The sequence below is a fragment of the Amphibalanus amphitrite genome, unplaced genomic scaffold (assembly GCF_019059575.1).
Source record: "Amphibalanus amphitrite isolate SeventyFive unplaced genomic scaffold, NRLGWU_Aamphi_draft 001408F_arrow, whole genome shotgun sequence".
Classification (NCBI taxonomy): Eukaryota; Metazoa; Arthropoda; class Thecostraca; order Balanomorpha; family Balanidae; genus Amphibalanus; species Amphibalanus amphitrite.
The window spans coordinates 29,051-50,419 of record NW_024882901.1 but is presented as its reverse complement, the minus strand read 5'-3'; the positions used below and the strand labels follow the sequence as shown (position 1 = coordinate 50,419).

General features: G+C 48.0%; 1 protein-coding gene across 15 annotated transcripts in view; it reads left to right on the top strand.

The window, feature by feature from the left end:
* Positions 1-21,369, top strand: part of LOC122372850 (multiple C2 and transmembrane domain-containing protein-like) — a 60,508-nt gene that overhangs the window by 14,739 nt on the left and 24,400 nt on the right. For 4 of the 15 annotated variants that reach the window (XM_043350486.1, XM_043350484.1, XM_043350483.1 and 1 more), the window contains exons 2-6: positions 550-655; positions 5,734-5,866; positions 6,245-6,341; positions 8,416-8,505; positions 9,397-9,431. In XM_043350486.1, the coding sequence (XP_043206421.1) occupies positions 550-655; positions 5,734-5,866; positions 6,245-6,341; positions 8,416-8,505; positions 9,397-9,431 (461 nt within the window). Of the gene's footprint in view, positions 1-549; positions 656-4,888; positions 5,449-5,730; positions 5,867-6,244; positions 6,342-7,435; positions 7,552-7,854; positions 8,024-8,415; positions 8,506-9,396; positions 9,432-10,665; positions 10,753-15,556; positions 16,120-21,369 lie in introns of those variants that run through there. The other 11 variants (XM_043350485.1, XM_043350482.1, XM_043350491.1 and 8 more) reach the window with 9 other exon arrangements.

The window sequence follows — 21,369 nt, the reverse complement described above, 5'->3', positions numbered from 1 at the left end:
TGTTGCATGTGAGAGGATAGAAAATATGACATCGCTTTTGCTAACAAGTCCTATGAGATGTGTAGGATGACAATTTGTCAGCCGTTATAGCTGGAGAGTATTTACTATTTTCCGTCGCGCTATTATCCTTACTTGTCTGTGTCGTGTTTTAAATATAATAAAATCCATTGACTTTTTTGACCGCGGCTAAAACGTTATTCATAATAGAAACGACTGATGAATGTATGTAGGTATTCTGGTTAAATTGAATCAAATTATGATTTGCATGACCTGAAAACATTCTAAGTTTCTACAGACATCGATATTATAAACAACAGGAAGCATGAACAATCACAATAATTGAAATGAGCTCTATAAACGTGTGACCGTGTCTCAGAGGGTGAAGCTACATGCCCGCGCCTTCTGGAATGTCCTACGGTACGCTATTGTCCAAAGGTAGTTGAGACATCCCAGCGGTGTCGGAGGGGATCACGCGGCTCCATTTCACCACCGAGCGGCCGGAGTCTGCGGACAGCAATAACAACGGGACGTGCTGTGACTCTGTTCCAGATTCAGAGAAGACGCCAGAGCACCGGTCCCTGCATGGAACCCTGCTGCGACACTTCTCCAAGTCGGCCATTGACCTCACCAGGTCACGGGACAGGTCAAATGACAGGTGAGAACATCACAGGGATTTTACTCGACAAAGTCCCAGGAAAACTTGAGACTTTTGTGGTGTCACAAAATTTTGTTGATTAATTTCAGTGGGAAAAAAGTGTTCTTTTTACTGTATTCAGAAAAAAAATATTCGACACCAAATATTATAAATATTCATATTCGACAATAAATATTCATATTCAAATGTATATGAATCGGTAGCTTTCGGGGGCTGCTGACTCCTTCATCAGCCTGCCTTTTAAAATATCCCACTCTGAAAGGCAGGCTGATGAAGGAGGCAGCATTCATCTAATTTTAAAAGGCAGGCTGATGAAGGAGGCAGCAGCCCCCGAAAGCTACCGATTCATATACATTTTACTGGTGTCGAATAATTTTTTTCTGAATATTTATCATGTCCCAGTACAACAATTCCATATTTAAAAGTTCTTTTTACTGTTTCATTTATGCTATGCTCAAAAAAGCATTTGCCATTTGCTCAAAACCTGTGTAGCTATGTGGATGTTCGAGGGATTTATATTCCACAGGGTACGCCAAGTCTCATTAGGACAATTGCCATAAATTACAGTTGCCGTACTATGCTGTAGTGCTGACGCTGTCCGGAATACAAATCACATCATCACATAATTTCGTGTCGGTGTGCTGTCAAGTTCATTGGTGGCTAAATGTAGTGGGCGGTCCCTGATGAGCATTAGAATATTTATGTATTCAGAATTGGACTTTGTCGGACATTTCCTAATTTTGCTGGCACACTTTGGATAGTGTTGTTTATGGTAGTTGGACTGCCAGGCGGGGAATATGTTTGTTGAATATTGCTGGCGTTATTGTGCCAGGAATGAACTTGACGAGTGTCGTCTTTTGGTTGGTATGATCAACTGTGCTTACTTAGATACTTCGATTATTTTGGTAAAGGTTCTTGCCTTTAGCAGGTTCCTAAAAAAAAGTAACCATATAAATAAATACATATGAAACGTGCTCGGCTCGTTAATTATTTAGAAATTATTAAACTTTGGCTTTTCGAAAAGCCGAAAAGCTGAGTTGTTTTAATAAATGAATAAATAAATAAGTAAATAAATACATAGTTAAATAAATGCATAAATAAATGAAAAAATACAAAAGTAAAGAACAATTAATTATGTACCTGCTATTTACGTTTAATGTACGAATGTATGATCCTATATGTATTTTTGCATTATGTGTAGACTTCTTAAACATCTAGGCTTGATTTCTTGTGCTTTATGTTAAGTGAAACTGTGAAATTCGCATCTTTCATCTTATTTCAAAAATGATGATCCTTATCTTCATCTTCGGCAGTCGCCGGCTCAGTTTAAAGTGGAAAGTATTGCATAGTTCTTTTGAAGTGAATCCTGTCTTAAGATGTCTCTTTTTGTTCTTGTGCACAGTGCCTTTGATGTTTAGAACAGCGTCATATAGGCCATAGGGGTGTCGACTGTCGAAAGTTGTCACTCAGCTCCTGTTCTTTCAGCAGCATCCCGATGTTTTTGAATTTCATTGGTGAGGAAATATAATGCAGCTACTCCTTCGCTGGCTGAAGGGGATGCTACCACCTGAAGGTTTTCTCCTGATTGTTCGCAACGCGTTAACGATAGAGAGGTGAAATGGAATACCTGTAAATATATGTATATCTACCCACAGCCATAGATAACACCCTCGCCCGTATAGGGGGGGGGTCGAATGGACCCCCCCATGGTTTTTCGCGAATAACTCGCGTAAAAAGCGGCCGATCGCGACGAAACTTTCAGTACCCTCGCGTTATTCAATTTTACACCTACCCTGAAAATTTCATGACCCTGACCCAAATGACCTTTGACCTGTGACCTACTTTTCGAGACCATGTTTGGCCAGAATCGCGATTCGGCGTACATATGTCGGCTCGCATTAGCGGCGCGTTTGCAGTCTTTTCGTGGTTTCAAGCGTTCAAACATGTGATATGGTGTTGCCCCCATGCATTAGAGTGGGTGTCAAGGTCACCTGAAGGTCAGGTCAGGTCATTGACCTTTGATGACCTCGGTTCACTTTTTTGAGTTTAACATGTTTCTAGGCCAGTTTTGGAGCTGAATTCGAATTTAGCAACCATATGAACATTTACGAAGTAGTTTTGGTGCCTTCGTAACATGTTACGAAGCTGTCAGAGGCGGTTGACACCTACTAGGAATACCCGGTAGGACCCCTACTGGTTGACCTGACCTGACCTGACCCGACCTGGACTAAATGCATGGAGACATCATCTGTGATCAAAACTAACATGATATTCGTGATCAGCACCCCGAAAAAAACCCATAGCAGCCACACTTTACGACGTTCTAACAGGTCCCGATTTTCCCGACTTTTGGGTCATTGACCTGACCTGCAAGGTCAACCAATGACCTAGGACCTTAAAATTGGGTATCATCGGCTCCCTCTCGTCACGGGCAACACGCTCGTTTTTTCCGCGAAGCTCTAGCTCGATCAGGGGCGAAACGGCAAGGGGGGGGGGTCCAACGGACCTCCCCCCCCCCTTATACGTTCGCGGCTGGAAAAACACCAATACGGGCGAGGGTTAATCTAGATTCATACTCTCTATGCTACGACAATAGTGATTGGTGAAGTTCTGTTATTTCTGTAACTCCTTTTGAGTTATATTTGTATGTCCGCGACCGCAGTGCTTGCTGTGTTCATTTTAGCAACTTGTGCTGTTGCAAAGGCGGGTCAGGCCAGGGGCTGTAAACTGACACTCGTTTATCTTCATGCAACGTAGACTATAGCCCACGCCTCTTTTTGTATAGCTGAATACTGAGCAGGCTGAATGATCTCCGCTGGGCAACAGTTGCTGCCATCCATCACCGATGGCAACGACGTCCAAATTCAAACGATAAATGTGCATTCACCCTATGGTGTTGGCATCAGGTTCTGTAAATACAATCTACTCTGAGCTTGTTAATCCCTTTTTGGGTTCGACTTTTTTGTCTGTTCATATCTTTTCGTTATCGTGCCACAGCTCTGCCGCCGCAGTTGAGCAGACGGCCACATATGGTTATGCGCAATGCGGCGCAGCATGCTCGCAGGCGGGAACGCTAGAGACATCTAGTGTCAGGTTTTGAAGTCTGTGTTAGCGAGGGGCGGATGGAAAGTTAGGGATGGAGGGTGATCCCTGACTGTTCAGCCCGAAAACGAAATTAAGATTACTTATGCAAGGGCAGGTGCCCCTCCTTTCACCACAAGTTTTGGCTCTGGGGAATCATCCGAGCCTGCCCTCAGCTTGCGATGACGGCAAGCATTACCTATCTTCACATCTGCTACGTTCAGTGCATTTAATTCAAATCACCTACTGAAATCGATGAAGTATGTTCGTAGGAGAGGACGTTGTTGGACCGAATCACCGAGCACATGGAGAATATGGCATTTTATGGTCAAAACGATATTGCTCACTGGAGGCCTGCCCTATGAAATGCATCGGTGCTGCCACCTACGGTACCACGATGGAACTAGACTTACCGTACATCGCCGCCGCACCGCTGTATGTCTTCCTGAGCATAGCTCTACTCTGCTTATCAGCCTATAAAAGGCTTATCATAGCCTGGTTTATGTAGGCCGAACAGCCTACATACGTACACCGTATGCTAATTTTGGTGCTTTGTGAGATGCCTTCTTCTAAATAGCCACATTCGTCATCACGTAAGCCCATTCTCTGGGCCTTTCAGTTCGTGAAAAGCGCCATATCAATTTTCAGTTTCTTTGGCACACTGGGTCCGAGACCAGAAGAAACCGGCATAAAATCATCTATGATATAATTTTGAACGTACAAACTAGTATGCCTGCACACACACTACTGACTACACAGTGACTGCAAATAGGATCAGCCACATCGGACTTCTTTCTTGCCAAGAAAGTTGGGACCAGGCTGAGAAGAACGTCTTGTCAAAGCACCGCATATCCCTGATTTAAATCAAGTATCTTCCGGCAAAAATGATTTAAACCAGCGCGTAAAACCGGCGGTAGCCGACAGCGTCTGACCTAATCACCCGACATCAGATTTTGACACTGACAGGTTGAGTGACAGACACAAAACTGCCGCAAGGTAAACAGCCACACTCGCCACCACTTGGCTGGCCTTTCGGCCCGAAAACGAAGGCCAGTTCGGCATGTGCCGGGTCTGAAGCCACCTGTGAGCGCCAGCGGCCATTTCTGTGGAGCCACATGTTCGGCCGTCTGTGTTTAGAAAGGTCCGGAATCTTTTCAGTAGTCGATGCGGCTGCGGTATCGCGCCGGCTGAAAATCTGTGACCTGGTTAGAGTGTGAACCGTCGCAAGCGACCATGGATGCGTCTGGTGGCAAAAACTGGAAATTGCCATCTGTGTTTGACTCACTCTTCAGTGGTGCGACGGACAAAAGTGGTGAAAAGTCGGACCAGCCACAGGAAAGGTCGCCCGATCCGACGCCCCTGCAACGAACCGACGAGCTCAGCGGGAGTCAGACGTGTAAGCCAGATGATGGAACTGTGAATGAACTGACTGGGGCTTCGTTACCTGGAAGAGGAACGGAGACCAACGCGGAGGAATTGGCGACAGCGACGGCAGAAGACGTGGATGTGTCGGAAATGAAGTTCTCAAGGATGCCTCCAGAGGCAAGTCATGTACCGCAGTCAGCTGAAGCGAACGAAAATGAAATTTCTGAGAAGGATGGTGCAAAGGAAATAGCCATCATGGACAAAATGGAAGAACCCGAAAGGCGAAAGAGGAGCTCAGATATTAGCTTATCCGAAAGAAGAGCCCGATGTGTTTCCGCCCCATCAGGGTGGGTGTCATATGACACGGTTCTATGCACTTTGTCGTGATTGTCCGTATTGCGTGTTTTCGAATGTAACCTTTGCATTGCGTTAGCCGCTAGCTACATGTATCTTCTGCTAGCTGTATGTTAGCTAGCTGAATTTTCTGTAAAACGTTGAAGTCTTTCAGTTGAAGTCTTCATTATTCCGTGGTCGTCTCTTGTTAAAGTTGTTAGTCAAACCGTGGTCGTCTCTTGCTTCTCGCTGGAGGGTCAGCGCGGTCATTGACACCTGTTGACCATCTGTTTCAGCAGAGCCGGCACCGGTGAGGACGAGGCTCGAGCCGAGAGCTCTGACAGGAGCGAGGCGTCCGTGCACACCCACAGCCACCTGGCAGAGAAGGTGGCTCTCGCGCAGAAGACGCACGGCTTTCTCAACACGCTGCGGGTGAGGCGATCGGCGAGGTGGTTTAGTGCTGCTCGAGAACGGGTGATATGATTCCAAGATTGCTGTTATAATAACACTCGAGAAAAAAGACGACTTGAATTTAACTTTAGGCAATGTAAACAAAACTTGTACCGGCCCTCGGCAATCAGTGATTAACGGCTTTTTCATGCAACATTTAGTGCCTTTTGGTGGATTATTCGTAATCTGTTCTCTCAGACAAGCGGTTTTTAGTCACTGCGGTCAGTTTGTGTTGGGCTTATAACAGTAAATGGCTAGTATAACGTCACTCCGATCGCTCTCATAGTCTGAAATATGTTGTTTGCGACTGAAACGTATCCCACCGTTTCCGCTGACCCTCTGCCCCTCCCCGTTCCCCAGCATCGTTTTCAGAAGTCGCACAGCCGTGACCGTGAGCGTGAGCCGTCCTCTCCCCGTGACCCGGTGAACGGATCGTCGCGCACCGGCTCCGTGCCCGGTAAGGTCAAAGTCGGGGTCGGGGGCTAGGCTGCGCCAGGTTCTGAGAATCGCTGTCTCCATGGCTCGTTTTAATACTGAATATAGTAAATAGAAATGGAGTTTATAATATTGAAAATGTGGCGTGTTTCTGGACTTATCTTTGGATGCATTCATCTGAGGAGATAGGCAGTGTCGAGTAACTGTTTGAATGCTGTAAGTCAAAGCAAAAATCAAACAGTTCACGACTACATTTATGGATACGCATTTCTATGTTACAAAGTTTTGTTGAATCACCATTACGCTTGCACAGTGTACAGTCAAGGCGGGGGAGATTGTGCAGTGACATATGCAACATTTGAAACAGTTGATGCGACTTGAATTGCACCCAATTTGAAATTGAATTCCAACCTATTATTCATGCCATATGGTTCAAATCTTTAAGGATCGGCAGTCATGTTGGATGTTTCAGGTCACCTAATGCACGTTGTGGTAAGATTACTTCCATGTAACAACAAGCCACACCAAAAAGCCTTCCTGAAAGACATCCATTTATCAGGCTTTCTTCACCATATAGGTCATCACATCAGCCATCCAAACTATCGAACTTGTTTCCACTGGGATAAGTCCCATTCCGGCACCATCTGGGTCCCTGGCATTTGCGGCCGACCGGAGGCGGAACGACGCGGCTCAGCGGATTTCAGGCTAGAAAGGTCATTTGTACGACCCACGACAGAGCTAAACAAACGATCGCTTTGATCGGCCGGTCAGGTCAGCCGACGAGGGACGTGGTGTGTGGGTAACGGCAGAGGCGTTATCGTCTTCAGATGCGCTCAGTGCGGGGAGCCCCAGACCCGCCTCGGTGTGATGGAGGGATATAATCTGACTGCTGGGAGATCTCTGCGTAGTGCGTGACAAGTGACAGGTGACATGCAATCGTACTTACATACGGGCATTTGTCATCTAGACTTCAGCAATCCAACTAACATCGCTGTCTTTCGCATGATCAGTGACGATTCCACATTGCACAGGTGCAAGGTTACTGACCTTTATTGCCACGTGATATTTCTGCTTCTTTTTAAAGAATCAAATTGATATCACCTCCGACATTACGGCAAAGTAAGGTAGATCCTATAAGTCACCATACGTTTGCTTTCTTTTTACATATACTTATTTCGTGACATTTTGCTATTTATCCAGAACTTCACCAACATCAGCCATGTTTCTTTTCGGTAGGTGAATGCTAATCCGGGTATTTTCATTTAAATCGTTTCTAGGACTATTTTCCTCAATCTAATATTCCTGGTGCATCATCGTGCTCAAATTGACAAGATCCAGCAGCAAACCGTATCTCACTTTGCCCGATAAATATGGCGGCGTGGGGCTGACCTTCTCCGTGGCCAGCCCACCATCGCTATGCGTCTATAATCAGCGCCCGGTGCACTTGTTTAGCGCGGCGCACACTTGGTGGCGTAACGAGCACCACCTGGGTGCGCCAGACGCCGGCGCCGCCGCCGCGCGTGCCCGCCGCGCCCCACTGTGTCTTTGTGCGCCGGGACCCCGGTGGCGGTCAGGGGGTCATTCGGCGACTCGGAGTGACTGTGAACACCACCATGGCCGGCACACTCAAAGCCAGAGCCGAGAAGAGCAAGAAGAAATTGGTCAAAAAGTGGCGCAATTCGACAGGGAAAGATTCGGATTACGGTTAGCGTGCAGCTCGGTTGGGGTCCCTGAGCTGAAGATTGGTTTTCAAATGATGTTTGTGGGGAGATTTGTGAAGGAACGTTTGAAGGAGGAGAGTGTGGTGCTCATGTCACCCAAAGTGCGCTGGAAAGCGCTCGACAACATATGAGAAAGTGCACATTACGTCTCTCCCGTAGCAGTGGATGGTTCAATTCAAGCATCATTATTTTTTAGTAATGAGTATGTGTTTGACAAACAAATGTTAACAAAAGGCATGATTACCAAGTAATGTATCGTCACTTTATTGGTGGTGTCTGCATAGCCATTTTCACCAGCGAAAAGAATACCTTCTTCCAAGCGTCTCCCAGCAGGGTAACTTGCAACCACTGGTGACAGGTGCTCCCTTGTTGCAGATGTCTCTCAGAAGGACCACTCGGACCACGGAGGAGAGTCGTCGGACCCGAGCGGCTCCACCACCCCTAGTACGAAGTCGCCGCGCAAGGGTGAGTGGCGCAGTGACACGGCACGACCCGACCCCTAATGACGACACGGGGGGTCTTGGTCTGTTCATTAGGTGTCGGCAGTGTTTAAATTGTGTATTTATATCACTGGATTGCTTTTTTCCTGTAATGGATGCAATGTCCAATGGCGCCGTGAAATCACTGCATTGTAAGAAATGTATGCATCCCAAATAGTCCAGCTGGCCATTGACCACCCAACCGAGTGCCGCTTGAAAAAGTCGTCAAATAACAACATAATCATTATTTTTAGTGAATCACCCAACTTTTGAAACGATTAGAAAACCTGCAATTAAGATGACTGCTAACATGCTGATTATTACTCTTGCCGGCCTCTGCTTTTTTACACTTGATTTGACTTGGCGTCAAAACTTCTTGACCCTTGAAAGAAGTCCTTATTGTTGATCCATAACGTCTTTTTTTTGTAACTTCTTTATATATTCACGGAGTGATGGAGGCAGGAGGGGGGGGGGGGGGTGAACAAGGTCCACGCCCCCAGGTCTCATAATCCACTTGCCTTACCGAGGTGGAGGAACATTAAACATGCAGAGTTGCTATTCCTATTCTGATTATCTAAGCGGCACAGCAGTAAAAGATAACTATTGTTTCCATTTGGAGGTCACAGTTGCGCAAGTGCGTCCCTGTGAGCAGCACTTGTGTAACCCAGCTGTGCGTCACTCTGCGCTCCCCATTCTCAATCGTGGCCTAATTATGAAGGTCACAACTTCCCGATGTCTTGCTCAACTTGCCCAAGGATATGAAGGATATAAATATGAAGGGGAAGGATATGAAGATCAAATGAATGCAGCAACTGTTCACGGGACTTATGCTTTTTCAAATGTGTACCAACAACTCAATGTATTTCCGCTCTCACAGGGTCCGAAGGAAGGCTGAATGGAGAAGCAGGACAGGTGAGGAATAGACAATCACGTTACTCTGCACGCGCATGCTCTAAGCCTAAAAAATACCTGGCTTGCTTGCAAGTAGGTCAAAAATAGATCATTGACGATTTTCAGTGGGATATGCAAAAAAAAACTAAAGTAACCAACGATCCAGGATAGCTGCAACAACTCAAGTCACATCCAGATATGTGCATGGATCAGAAAAAATGGATCCGAGATCTGATTCCATGGATCTCTATTTAGGATCCGCTCAGATCATAGATCTGACTCCTCCATTTTGTCGAGAGATCCACTGAGATCACATATTCGACCCCTACATTTTGTGGAGAGATCCACAGAGATCATAGATCCGCCTCTCGGATCCATGCACAATGTATTGCACATGTCTGGTCACAGCCCACAGTTGCCTTCTACTCGTGTTTGAACTTGCAGTTTTCAGCCACTCGCTTTTAGCAAATCGCCTCTTTCACCATCCCATATATACTACACTAGTTACATGTTGCCTTCACTGTTGGCATCATATCTTTTATGGGATCCTTTTTTTAGTTTTTTCCCCGCCATATGCGCCCGGCTCAGCTGCTGTCGCCGGCAGTAAAGGGTGGCAGAGGCGTTCATCAGATTTGTAATGAGCTGCCAATACCATGCCCAAATCCTAAGTCAAACGACACTTCGTAACATCTACCACGCTACCAACAAAGTCGCTCCCAGTTCTACCTTCTTTCCTCAAAATAAGAAGTGTTAGATTTGCATTTGTACAATATAATGAAGAACTTGGATAGTGGATACTTACCGCTACCATCTGCTTTCACAAACCCCACTCAGTGAGTGCCGACCTGGCCGTGCCTCTGCCAACGCCGCGGTGCACAAGTGTGCAGAACGGTTCACCGAAACTAACCGGTCGGCGACAGGAACCCCACCGGCAGCGACCACAGTTGGTAGACAGAAGAGCAGAGTGTGGTGTAAATTATCGGCTCATCTTGCAGTGTTCTTATTTTACATCTCAAACACTTTTGGCTGAAAAGCTTGGTGGCTTGGGTGTATTTGTTTCCGTTTTGTCATTGCATTATGACAGGTCCCGGTGAACAAGGCTCATTGCTACGGTTCACTGTCATTGTGTGTCGGTCTTTTAATTGATCTCACACAGAGAATTGGATAGGTAGAAGAACACATCTCGAATTAAATCTGCGACACGGGTAGTAGAACACATCTTGAAATTAAAGACAAAACTGTTTCCTTCCGATCGAAACTCGGAAATGCCATGGATGATGCACTTTCTGTTGGAAAAGAAGCGCTGAAGTCGTTGTCCCAGTTTGCCAAGACGTCTCTCAAAGTAAGTATTATGTGCATTGTGCAATCATTACTCCAACATAGGGGCTTTGCCATATAATTGCACAGCCTGTGGCGATTATTGCAGCCAAAGCGATGACTTTTAACATATGTTATCCAGCTATATCTGCTTTTCGTTTTCCATGAATTGCGGTATAACAGTAATTCTATGAGAACGCGTCCTAAGGGCGAGTGGTCTTTTCTATGCCGGTGGCGTTCAAGAAAAAGTCATGTTTTGAGCCAGGAGACAAAATGTCAGTTTCTACTTAACCTTCCAGGCGGTGGGGGGGGACATTTTTTTGCCCCCCTTTAGTTTTTTTCAATATATCTCGAGAACCGCTGCGCCGATCGTCACCAAACTTTCAATACCCTCCCGGGAGCAGCTAGCGCACATGGTGACCAATTTTTTTCCAAAGGCTATGATAGGTTGGCCGCTAATGACGTCAGAGTGACGTCATTTTTGCCATTTTCGACCCAAAAAAGGTTTCGCGAGAAGAGCTGTCAGGCCTACAGCTTGAGAGATACAGAAAAATGTTTCAGACATAAAAGGTGTAAAATTAAAAGGGCTACGAAACTGCTATTTCGGTTTTTCGAATTTTTTGGATTTTGACCCCCAAAAATAAAAAAATAGATTTTTTGAGTATAATAGCCAAAAAATCAAAAAAGTTTTTGAATTTCGAAAAAAAACGGAATATATGTGATAGTCCCTACCGCCTTCTATCTACATACTAAATTTGAGATCGATACCTCTTTTTTTGGCCAAGTTATAGCGAAAAAACTGTTCAAAATTGATGACGTCAAATTTTCAAACTCAATTTTTAGCAATTCTAGACCTCGTAGCGCAAAACAAAGACCATCATTAGACTCCCCGTGATGAGCTGCATCGAATCGATACCCATTTTATGCAAAATATCAACTTTGAAATTTGACCATTTTTGACCTGACCTTGACCTGACCTCCACCAGAAAATGACCTAAACCGTACCTGATGGTCTTATAACCAACACCATTGAGTTGGAAATGAAAAACTGGCCATAAAACATGCATCGCATAACCTTAGTAAAGTTGGGCTCATGTGGTGACCCTTGGTGACCTTTGGTGACCTGACCTGTGACCTGACCTGGTATGACCAGTGACCTCTAATAGCAACATATGTACTAGACAACTGACGCCTTATCGCTGATTTTCGACAAAATGCGTTTTACTCGGTGTTATAGCGCTTTCCCTAGAAGCCCCGTGAACGGTGAAACATTTTATCTTTGACCTGACCTGTGACGTCATCGGTGACCCCGAGGTCAATGAAATTTGGTTTCCTTAGACAAATTTGACAGGGCTATCGAACGCCGTTTGAATTTTCCGTATCCGTCCAGTAGTTTCGGAGATACGGGGGGAATGCCCCCCCCCCCCCACCGCGCGGAAGGTTGCTGGTAGGCCCACCGCCTGCCGGGTTAAGCGTGGAAGTTATCTTTGGATATCGATGGATAACTTATCTCTTTATGGCTTATGAGTATGAATATCGACAAGGACAGAACGTCTAATACATCTGTTTGGATTGTATTATTGGCTGAATCGAAAGCAGATACTGCTGTAGCTACCCCTGCAGCCCTCCCCCCTCAATTGAGCTCATATCCGCGAGTCCGCTTTCCTAGTTATCCATGTGAGTCTTGCAATTTTGCTCGTTTCAGCCCCAAATGGTAAATATTTCATTCATTCGTTTCGCAGTCTTATCTCACCTTCGACCTAAACCATCTTGATCTAAATCTTGATTTGAGTCATAAATTCAACCAACTTAAACGTGCTTTAGCTTCCGCGTTAAATGAAAAAACCGCAAGCTCAAAATATTTTTCTCGGAAATGGAAGCATTATGCAACATGTTTTACCTCAATTGAAAAAAAAACTTCTTATGCATTCTTCTCGAAATGGTGAATACAATGTTTCAACAATGGTATCCACAATGCTTTTCTGGAAATTATTTCACTGTTAATAGAGGGCATGTATCTTTCGGAGCGGCATGTGTCGTCATTTATCTGTGTTTCCAGGAGATCACGAGAAAAGTTTGTTATTGACGAGGCCGCCCGGACTGAGGCCTGCTGAACGTTACATTTGCATTCGATTTGTTCATCCAGGCGAGCGGTATATCCCGCAGCTTCTGACTTACCGAAAATTTTAGGCACCTTGAGGGATGTTGCTTCTGGCCACGACCTAGCCGTCACGGGGGTCCTATAGCAGTTAGGAACGACTGTTTATTAGTTGACTTATATTGCTGGAGAGGGTTTGATGTGATTATGCTCGCAGGTCAGGCAGTATTTCGTGATGTCTCCATACTCTCAATCTGATAAAATGCCGTACTATTCTATTAACGGCATTTGGTAACATTCACAGTGATACCAGTGCTGACAAAGGTTTATCTGAGTCAACGAAATGATTCTTTAGACCGTCAAATTACGATGGACTGAAATGCGTGAAAACCATTTTGCATTTGATAGTCGTTTTCTGCAGCTGAACTTGAGCAAGTGCTGCCATATCCATTCCACAGCGTTTATAAGATTGAGCCCATGAACTGGCTTCCTACATTCTCTCGTACCTTTACTGGAAGTACGGACCCCATCCAGCTGCAGCGACCCGGCACGTCCTCACTCAGTCAGTGGCGGCGGAACACCTTCAATTAGGGGGGGGGGCACTGCCGACAGTTTTGGTCCCATGGTCCCATTCTTTCCATGCAACGCCCACAGGGCTCATGTTAAAATGTCAAAATCAAATGGGCACGGTGCCCCGGTGCCCCCCCCCCCCCCGTTCAGCCGCCTATGCACTCAATATTCCACACGTGCCATTCGAATCGGCATTGGCTTACTACATAGACTGTTTGGCGTATAGTCGACTACAGAATGATGTTCCACTTTTCACAGGCAATTATTTGCCTGGAGTGGTAGGCTGTGCCGCATCACACGGGCTGAGTTCACAAATTATAGATTTGTCCCAATGCTCACAATCGACAAGCTTAATTGCGTGATAAACGGCACAACTTAGCGCTCCGGTCAACTGATAGCTTCTGAGGAGTGGAACATCATTCTGTAGTCGACTATACCGTATTGCCGACTAACAACCTGACCCCAGGTTCGCCGTGAATGGAATGTTCACAAACGAGTTACCCGTACGACCCGAAAAACACAGGTATACTTTGAGCCTGCTCGACCATCCGAATGCTGCGTTCTGTTGGCATACGACGAGTAGCGACGGTCGACCTGTACCGAACTGTAGGCATGTACCCGACGAGTTGGTCCATTAGCCTGATGAGTGTGGCACGTGTGTTCGCAGTGGTGCCATCTACCGTCGATCCTGGCGACGGTCGGGCCGGCCGAGGGGTCGCTGTGGGTCTGTGGCGTCTGTGCCGTGAATCGGCTGCGCTCCATGGCCTTTGCTCCTCGTCACACGACAGGTCAATGGTCGTGGCACCTGTGCCTCCCATGCAGCGCGTCTTAATAGTGTTGCTCAATGCATATTCACTGCTGGCTTTGGGTATTGATCGACCCGAGCGTGATCGATAAGTCGATGTGACGCGGTCGACTCGATACTTTGACCTTGACAATGACGCGCCTTTGCACTCATTGCTTCTGCATGTGGCGTTCCGTTGCGCTCGTTTGATGCAACTGGCCGGATCAGTCCAGGTGCCAATTAAGTGTTGTTCTCTTGCTTGCTCGTTGACTACACCGAGAGGACAGTTTTGGAACTACAGCTGAGGTGTTCTTTCCGCCAGGACTTCCTACCTATTGCTATAGGTGACGTTCAGTTTGGCACGTCACGGCCGGCCATTAGCAAACAGCGGGGTGTCGGTTGTAGTGCGTAGTGGGAGGGCAGGCACGCCACTCCGTGCCTCTACCCAGCGCCACTCCGGGCGCCACCCAAGGCCACGTCCGCTGCCCGCCGGGCCTGAGCCCTCGCACAATGGGTCCGGCTCGTCTCGGAGGTCACGCTGTATAGGAGAGGTCATGCCATGCCATAGAGGAGGTATGACGCTATATATGGAACTGTGGTTCCGTGTCACGTTGATGGACGGGACCCCGTCAATACGGTTTTATTGCCTTAGGGTAAACAAACGGTTGCGTCTGCCTCGCTTACGTAATTATTGCATTGATAAGACGATAAGACGCATCCGTTTTCTGGATCAGTTGCCGGACTGTGAAGTTGGCGAATGTCTCATACCAGACTGTCACAGAGTCGCTCAGTTCTGAGCCGGCTGTCATATTGTTATAAATTGCACCCATGGCCAACTGTCAGAGTTTGACTAATTTCAGACGGCCATTGGACGTTTCGGAGTTCGGACACAATCTGTAAGGTCAACTCCGCCTCCCCCCCCCCGCCGACCAAAGCCGCACCCAGCGGCACTGTTCGATGTTTTGTTCAAATTAAATGGAGTGCCAAGTGCGCACTGCGTATGTTGGATAGCTCAATCGTGTCCAACGTCATTGGTCTCTGGAATCAACTCTGAGCGCCGTATCTATCATCATATAGGTATGCATAGCCGACGTTTCACGTGCCTCTCAGCGTTTCAGCTGCGCCATGTGATCGCGCTCGGAGACTAATCTGCCGTAGATCCCACCTGGGCGACCCACGAGTTATCCCGTATTACCGCCGGCCATACGGGAATTGACCCACCGTGCCACGTCCCCATTGGTGGTCACCGGCCTCGATGTGACGTCACTGAGTGACGCAGTCAGTGGGCCATCGGCAGCCTATCGGCGGCTCCGATAGAGGTCGCTGAGTTCTCACTGCCCAGCTGGCAGTGTTTGGGCCCGTAGTGTGGGCCGAGCCGGCGCCGGCGGGGCTGGGCGAGATATCCGGGGAGGTGGATACGCGGAGCGCGTGAAGTGCGACGCGTGTGCGGTGTGGTGTTCTGTGTGCCGGTCTTTGTGACGTCGTCTTGCAGTCTGAATCCGGCTCGGACGGACGTCTGAGACGAGCGAGTCGCGCCTGGCTGGTGGTGGGAATTTCCTAAACCAGCGCTCCCGTGCCGGCCGGTGACGCGTGTGTCTGCGGGGAAATTCGGCCGTTGCCCTGTGATCAGGGCGAGCGCCGGGCGGGCCGGCAGCCGCCGCAGCTGCGCCGGCTCCGCCATGCGGCTGGGGGAGCGGCTGCGGGCCTCGCTGTCGGGCGCCCTGGAGCGCGCGCCGCGACGGACCCGTTCGGTCCGCAGCCGGCGGCAGACGCTCCCGAGGCCCGTCAGTCGCCTCAGTGACGACGTGCTCTTCCTCTGTGAGGGAGACGACGAGCTCAACTCGCTGACGGCCAGCGGCAGCAGCGACAGCTCGCTGGCAGAGGTCAGCGCGGTCAGCGGACGGATTTGTGCCCGCCACCCCAGCGCCGACCCAGATGGGGTATGTAACCGTAACTGTCACCTCATGGCACCGACCCAGACCGAGTGGGCAACCCAATACCTCATCACCGACCCAGACCGGGTAGGTAACTGTCAGCTCATGACACCGACCCAAGGTCGGGTTGGAACCCGCATTATACGCATTATACGATTATAATGCGTATAAGATAAGAATACCTGCTACCCTGAGTAGGGTTATAATAGCGTGTAGATTGTAAACCCGATCCCACGTGAAGGGGGAGTGCTGCTGGGTCAAGTTCAGAAATTTTAGAGGAGGGTACAGGCATCCCGCTACTCAGAGTACCTACTTTTCGTTAGGCCTGATCGTATCTTATATCCATGAAGTAGCAAGCTGTGGGATCTGATAAGTAACGTTAAAACTTTGCAAATACTATCGCATTAAAGCGGAAGCGTTTTCTCATATTATCATAGCTTATACGCGGCTGCTGTCCCCGCTCGCATGCCACGGATTGACTTTTGCTATGAGCTACTATCGGCAGATAATGCTACTAGTGAATGTGGTCTACACTACGACACGATAATGGCGTTACGAGCTTGTTTATCATACCATCAGCCGTCCACGATCACGGTGTATCGGGTGACTGATGCAACTGTACTCGTACGAATAAACCATGTGCCACGATTTGTCCCGCAGCTATCTCCCCGAAGCCGATTATCGGTTGTGCTTACATAGCCGGCCGTAAGCGTCATTCGCCGTGTTAGAGTGGGATTTACACACGATTCGTGCCGGTTTCGCGTCATAAGCTGTCTTGAGTGTCTATGATAATCAACTGTCAGGCTGGTTGCATATTCCACGGCTAGCAGGGGTGTACCAAGATTTCCTCAAGGAAGGGGCCAAATTAACAGGGGCTCAAGGTAACCCCCTCAAAATCCAAAAAGTCATCGGATTTCATCCACTATTTTTTGGAGGGGGCCCAAATAAAAAGAAAAATGTTTATTAAAAAATAAAAATGTTAGAACTGAGGGGGCAAGCAAGGCCCACGAATAGCTTCATAGATTCGCTCAGCCGGTTCTGAGGGCGTTTTGAGGGCCCCGTAGGTCGGATGAGGGTCATCATTCAGACCGTCTAAGGCCCCTACAGCCGATAGGAGTCTCGTAAGCCGTCTGAGGGTCATGTAAGCCGTCTAAGGGCCACTCAGACCGACAAAAGGCCTCTTGCACTCTCAGAGGGCCCTGTCAGACCGATGGAGGGCCCTCTCAGACAAACTAACTGCCCGTTCAGGCCATTTGAGGTCGTCCTCAAACCGATAGGGGCCCCTCAGATCGACAGTGGATCCCATCTGAGATCCCTCAAACCGACATAGGGTCAGACCAACAGTCGGAAACCAACAGATCAACAGAGGGCAGGTGAACAGTCGATCGAGGTCGATCGAAGGACCCATAGACCGGCAGGGGCCCCTCAGAACAATGGAGGGCCTCTCCCAAGTCGGGAGAGGGCCCCTGAGACTGACAGAGGCCCCTCATGTCGGTAGAGGACCTCCTCAGGTGGAAAAAAAACTTCTCCAGTTGATAGAGGCCCCCTCGGACGAACAACGGGCCCCTCAGGCCGATCGGGAGCCCCTCAGACCGACAGAAGGCCATCACGGTCCAAAAAGGGCCCATAATGCAAATTGCGGTTACTTTAGACTAACAAAGGGCCCTTCAGATGTTCTACAATAAAATATGCATATTATTTACACCTTGACTTTGCGCACACACCGCTGAACCCCCTGGTCTAAAAAAAGTCCCGATGCTCGAAAATTGGGGCTCCCTTGGCCAAATTGTGGCTACGCAGCTGCATTAAAAGATCTGTCGCAGGGGCCTTTGCGTCGCCAATGGCCCACTGTGTCAGCCAGGGGTCCCTATGGAATAGGGCCCCTGGCCTGGCACGATGGGGGCCCCTTTGAGCTCCAAGGGGGGTGGGGTCATGGCCCCCTGGCTACGCCCCTGATGGCAGTGCCCTAGTTGACCAGCTTTTCTGACGTTTGAATTCTCTCTCAAATTGTCCGTTGCAGTGATGTCGATTAACCCTCGCACGACCAGGCCATTTCTCATAACACGAACGACCAGGGGGGGGGGGGGTTGTTACGACCCCCCCCTGGCGTTTCGAAACGGAAGGTCGTAGAGCTTAGCGGAAAAAACCAACGGATTGCTCTCAATGAGATCTCGCGATTGGTGGTATATCTTTTGGTCCTAGGTCAACATTTGACCTACTTTTGACCGGTCAAAGGTCAAATTTTCGGAAAAATAGACTTTTTTCAACTTTCGGCGGCGATTGCGGCAAAACGGTGGGAGATATCGACTTGAAACTTTCACTATCGTGTTCCTTGATCAATTCTCTATCGTTTGGTATGTATTTCGTTTCCCTTGCTCTAAAAATGGCGCGTTGGGAGCGCCGGAAGTCGGCAAGGTCACAGTCGGCGGCAGAAATTCGAAAAATCAAAATTTGAATTTTTGAAATCTGATTGTATTTTTGGATTTGGGAGGTCCATTTGCTCCCTATAGAAGCTAATATTGCTGCATATTCCCATTGAGGTGACAAGAATTAGCAAAATAGTGGTTCGGGCGCTTTTCAAAAATAGTACCGGACGCTGTTCCTCTTGTGACGTCATAGCTCCGTGACCTGACCTGACCCGGTCAAATTTCTTATACCATATGATAGCCAATACTTCCCCAACATGCATGGGAAGTTTCATCACGATCCATCAACCGATGTCCGTACCACCGGCAGGAAACCTCGGGCGTTGGCACTCAGTTTGTGAAAATCCGGCCGGAGGCTGTACCTCTTATGACGTCATAACTCCGTGACCTGACATGACTCGATCAATTTTTTTCATCAAAAGATGCGCAAAGGTTGCCCCAGAGGGTATTGAAAATTTCAGCCCGCTACGACAAGCCGTTTAGCGTGCACTTCGAAAAAACCTCAGGGGGGGGGGGGTTGATACAACCCCCCCCTAGGCGTTCTAGGGTTAATGCACTTGAAGGGGTGTTTTAGTACAGCGCCGAACGATGATGTAGAATGACGCACCACTTCTCTCTTATGCCAATTGAGACATACTGCACCAAGCAAAAATTGTCAACTTTGGAAACGACCAGATATAGGGTTTAATCTATCTTGCCAAGCGGTGCAGGAAGGGAACTATCTCTCGTCAGGCAGGTTTCTGATTACAAGGCGTTTTCGCTTAGCGTACTTGGCGGCCGCATGTGAAAATAAGCCGATGAACCTCAGTTGAGAGCTGCCTGATGTATGATGTGAATTGAGCTGCCGCCGATGGTCCTTATTCAGTGATGTTAGAAACGGTCATATTCTTGGCCTTGCGGACGTTTTCCAAAGCGGACATTTTCTTACAAAATAGTTACTTTTCTTACTGGACATATTTTTCCCACACACCTTGCCGACAAATCGCCATTCTTACGGCAATTTCCTATCGGAGGCAAATTCTTACACAGTTTTAAAGTTTCTTACAATGATTAAAGGTTTCAACATTTCAAACATTAGGATCAATAAAATGTAGCCTAAGATGACTAGCATCCACTGGAATGGTTGTTTGAGACGTGGCAGATCAACTTCTTCACATTTCGTCCTACTCCTTCCTTGGGAAATGATGCCTGTCTTTGACCTTGTGTTTGACCTTGAAGGTCAAGGGCTAGAGCCAAAGTCAGGGTAGCGGAGGCTAGCCAACGAGGCTTTTGGGACCGTTCTAGCCGCTCTTTCCATGCATTCGAGACGTCATCGGTTACCCCGTCGTTTGACCTCAAATATGACCTTGAAGTTCAAAGGTCAAGGTTAAGGTCATGGTCACGGAGGCTGCTCACGGTGACGAGCTATCATGTATGACCACTTACGGTCCTCTTGGGGTAATAATTCGGGACGTTATTGGGTATCCCGTCTTTTGACCTGGAGTTTGACCTCTAAGGTCAAACATTAGGGTCAAGGTCAAGAGAATAGAATGTAGCCCAAGCGGACAAGCATCCGCTGGAATGGTTGTTTGAAACGTGGCAGATCAACTTCTTCACATTTTGCCCGACTCCTTCTTTGGAAAATGATGCCTATCTTTGACCTTGTGTTTGACCTTGAAGTTCAAGGGCTAGAGCCAAGGTCAGGGTGGCGGAGGCTAGCCAATGAGGCTGGCCGTCGTTTGTGACCGTTTTTAGCCCGCTCCTTCCATAAATTCGAGACGTTATCCGGTACCCAGTCATTTGACCTTAAATTTGACCTTGAAAATCATACTCACGGAGGCTGCCCACGGTGACGAGCTATCATGTACATCACTTTCGCTATCATGTATGATCACTTTCGGTCCTGTCCTCTAGGGGCTATAATTCGGGATGTTTTTGGGCACCTCGTCCTTTGACCTCAAATTTGACCTTAAAGATGACCTTAAAATATGTTTTATGTCAATTTTTGGAATCAGCGTGTCCTACTTGACCTGACGAGTTTTAAGGGAATTCTGAATCCGACGCTGAATCCGTCGCTGGATACGTCGCTATTCACGCACGTCTCTTTGACGGCTGGCACCGGCAAAAGTGTACCTCGTCGTGCCTGTTTCGTGCCCCGGCGCAGAGCCGTCTCTCACCCCTGTAGTCCATCTGTCTTTCATTCTGTCACCATCCGTCTGCCCTCAACCTCTTTTGTCACAGGGTCTGACAGTCCGCCGTTTGTTGGCCGGTAGAGATGGACTGCGTCATTATTTGAGTTTGGTCTGTGCAGTGGTCTCGGTGGTCTCAGTTCATGGTTCGTTTTGGTTCGTTTATGGTCCGCATTGACCCGTTCAATGCCCATACCGTCCATTCCACGGCCGCTGTTGGCCAGGCTGTCATCAGTTCCCGGTACGTATTTGCTATGCTGGGTCCGCTCTCGACCGTCTGTTTGATCCTTCAGAACTAACCAAGGTCTGTCAGAATGGACGCCTTTTGCCGTGGCGTGAGTCAGGCCACCAACGCCGAACTGATGCCTTGCAGATTCCGATGTAGTTAGCTATTGAGTCCACTGCTTGTATATTATAGGCTTCCCAACAGCTAAAACTCGCAGGTCGGAACTCAGCTCGCTGCTACCCCGTTTCACTGCTTTCGTCAGACGCTTTGACACGTATTATCTCCAATTCGCCTGAATATCACCATGCCCATTGTCGAATCCAATTTCCTTTTCGCGCAAATGCACGCAAAGCGATCCGATACAGAGGCTTAGGTTCTTTCTCGACTTCATACATCTCAACACCCGGTAGGTCAAAGCGCACCCAACAGCACAATC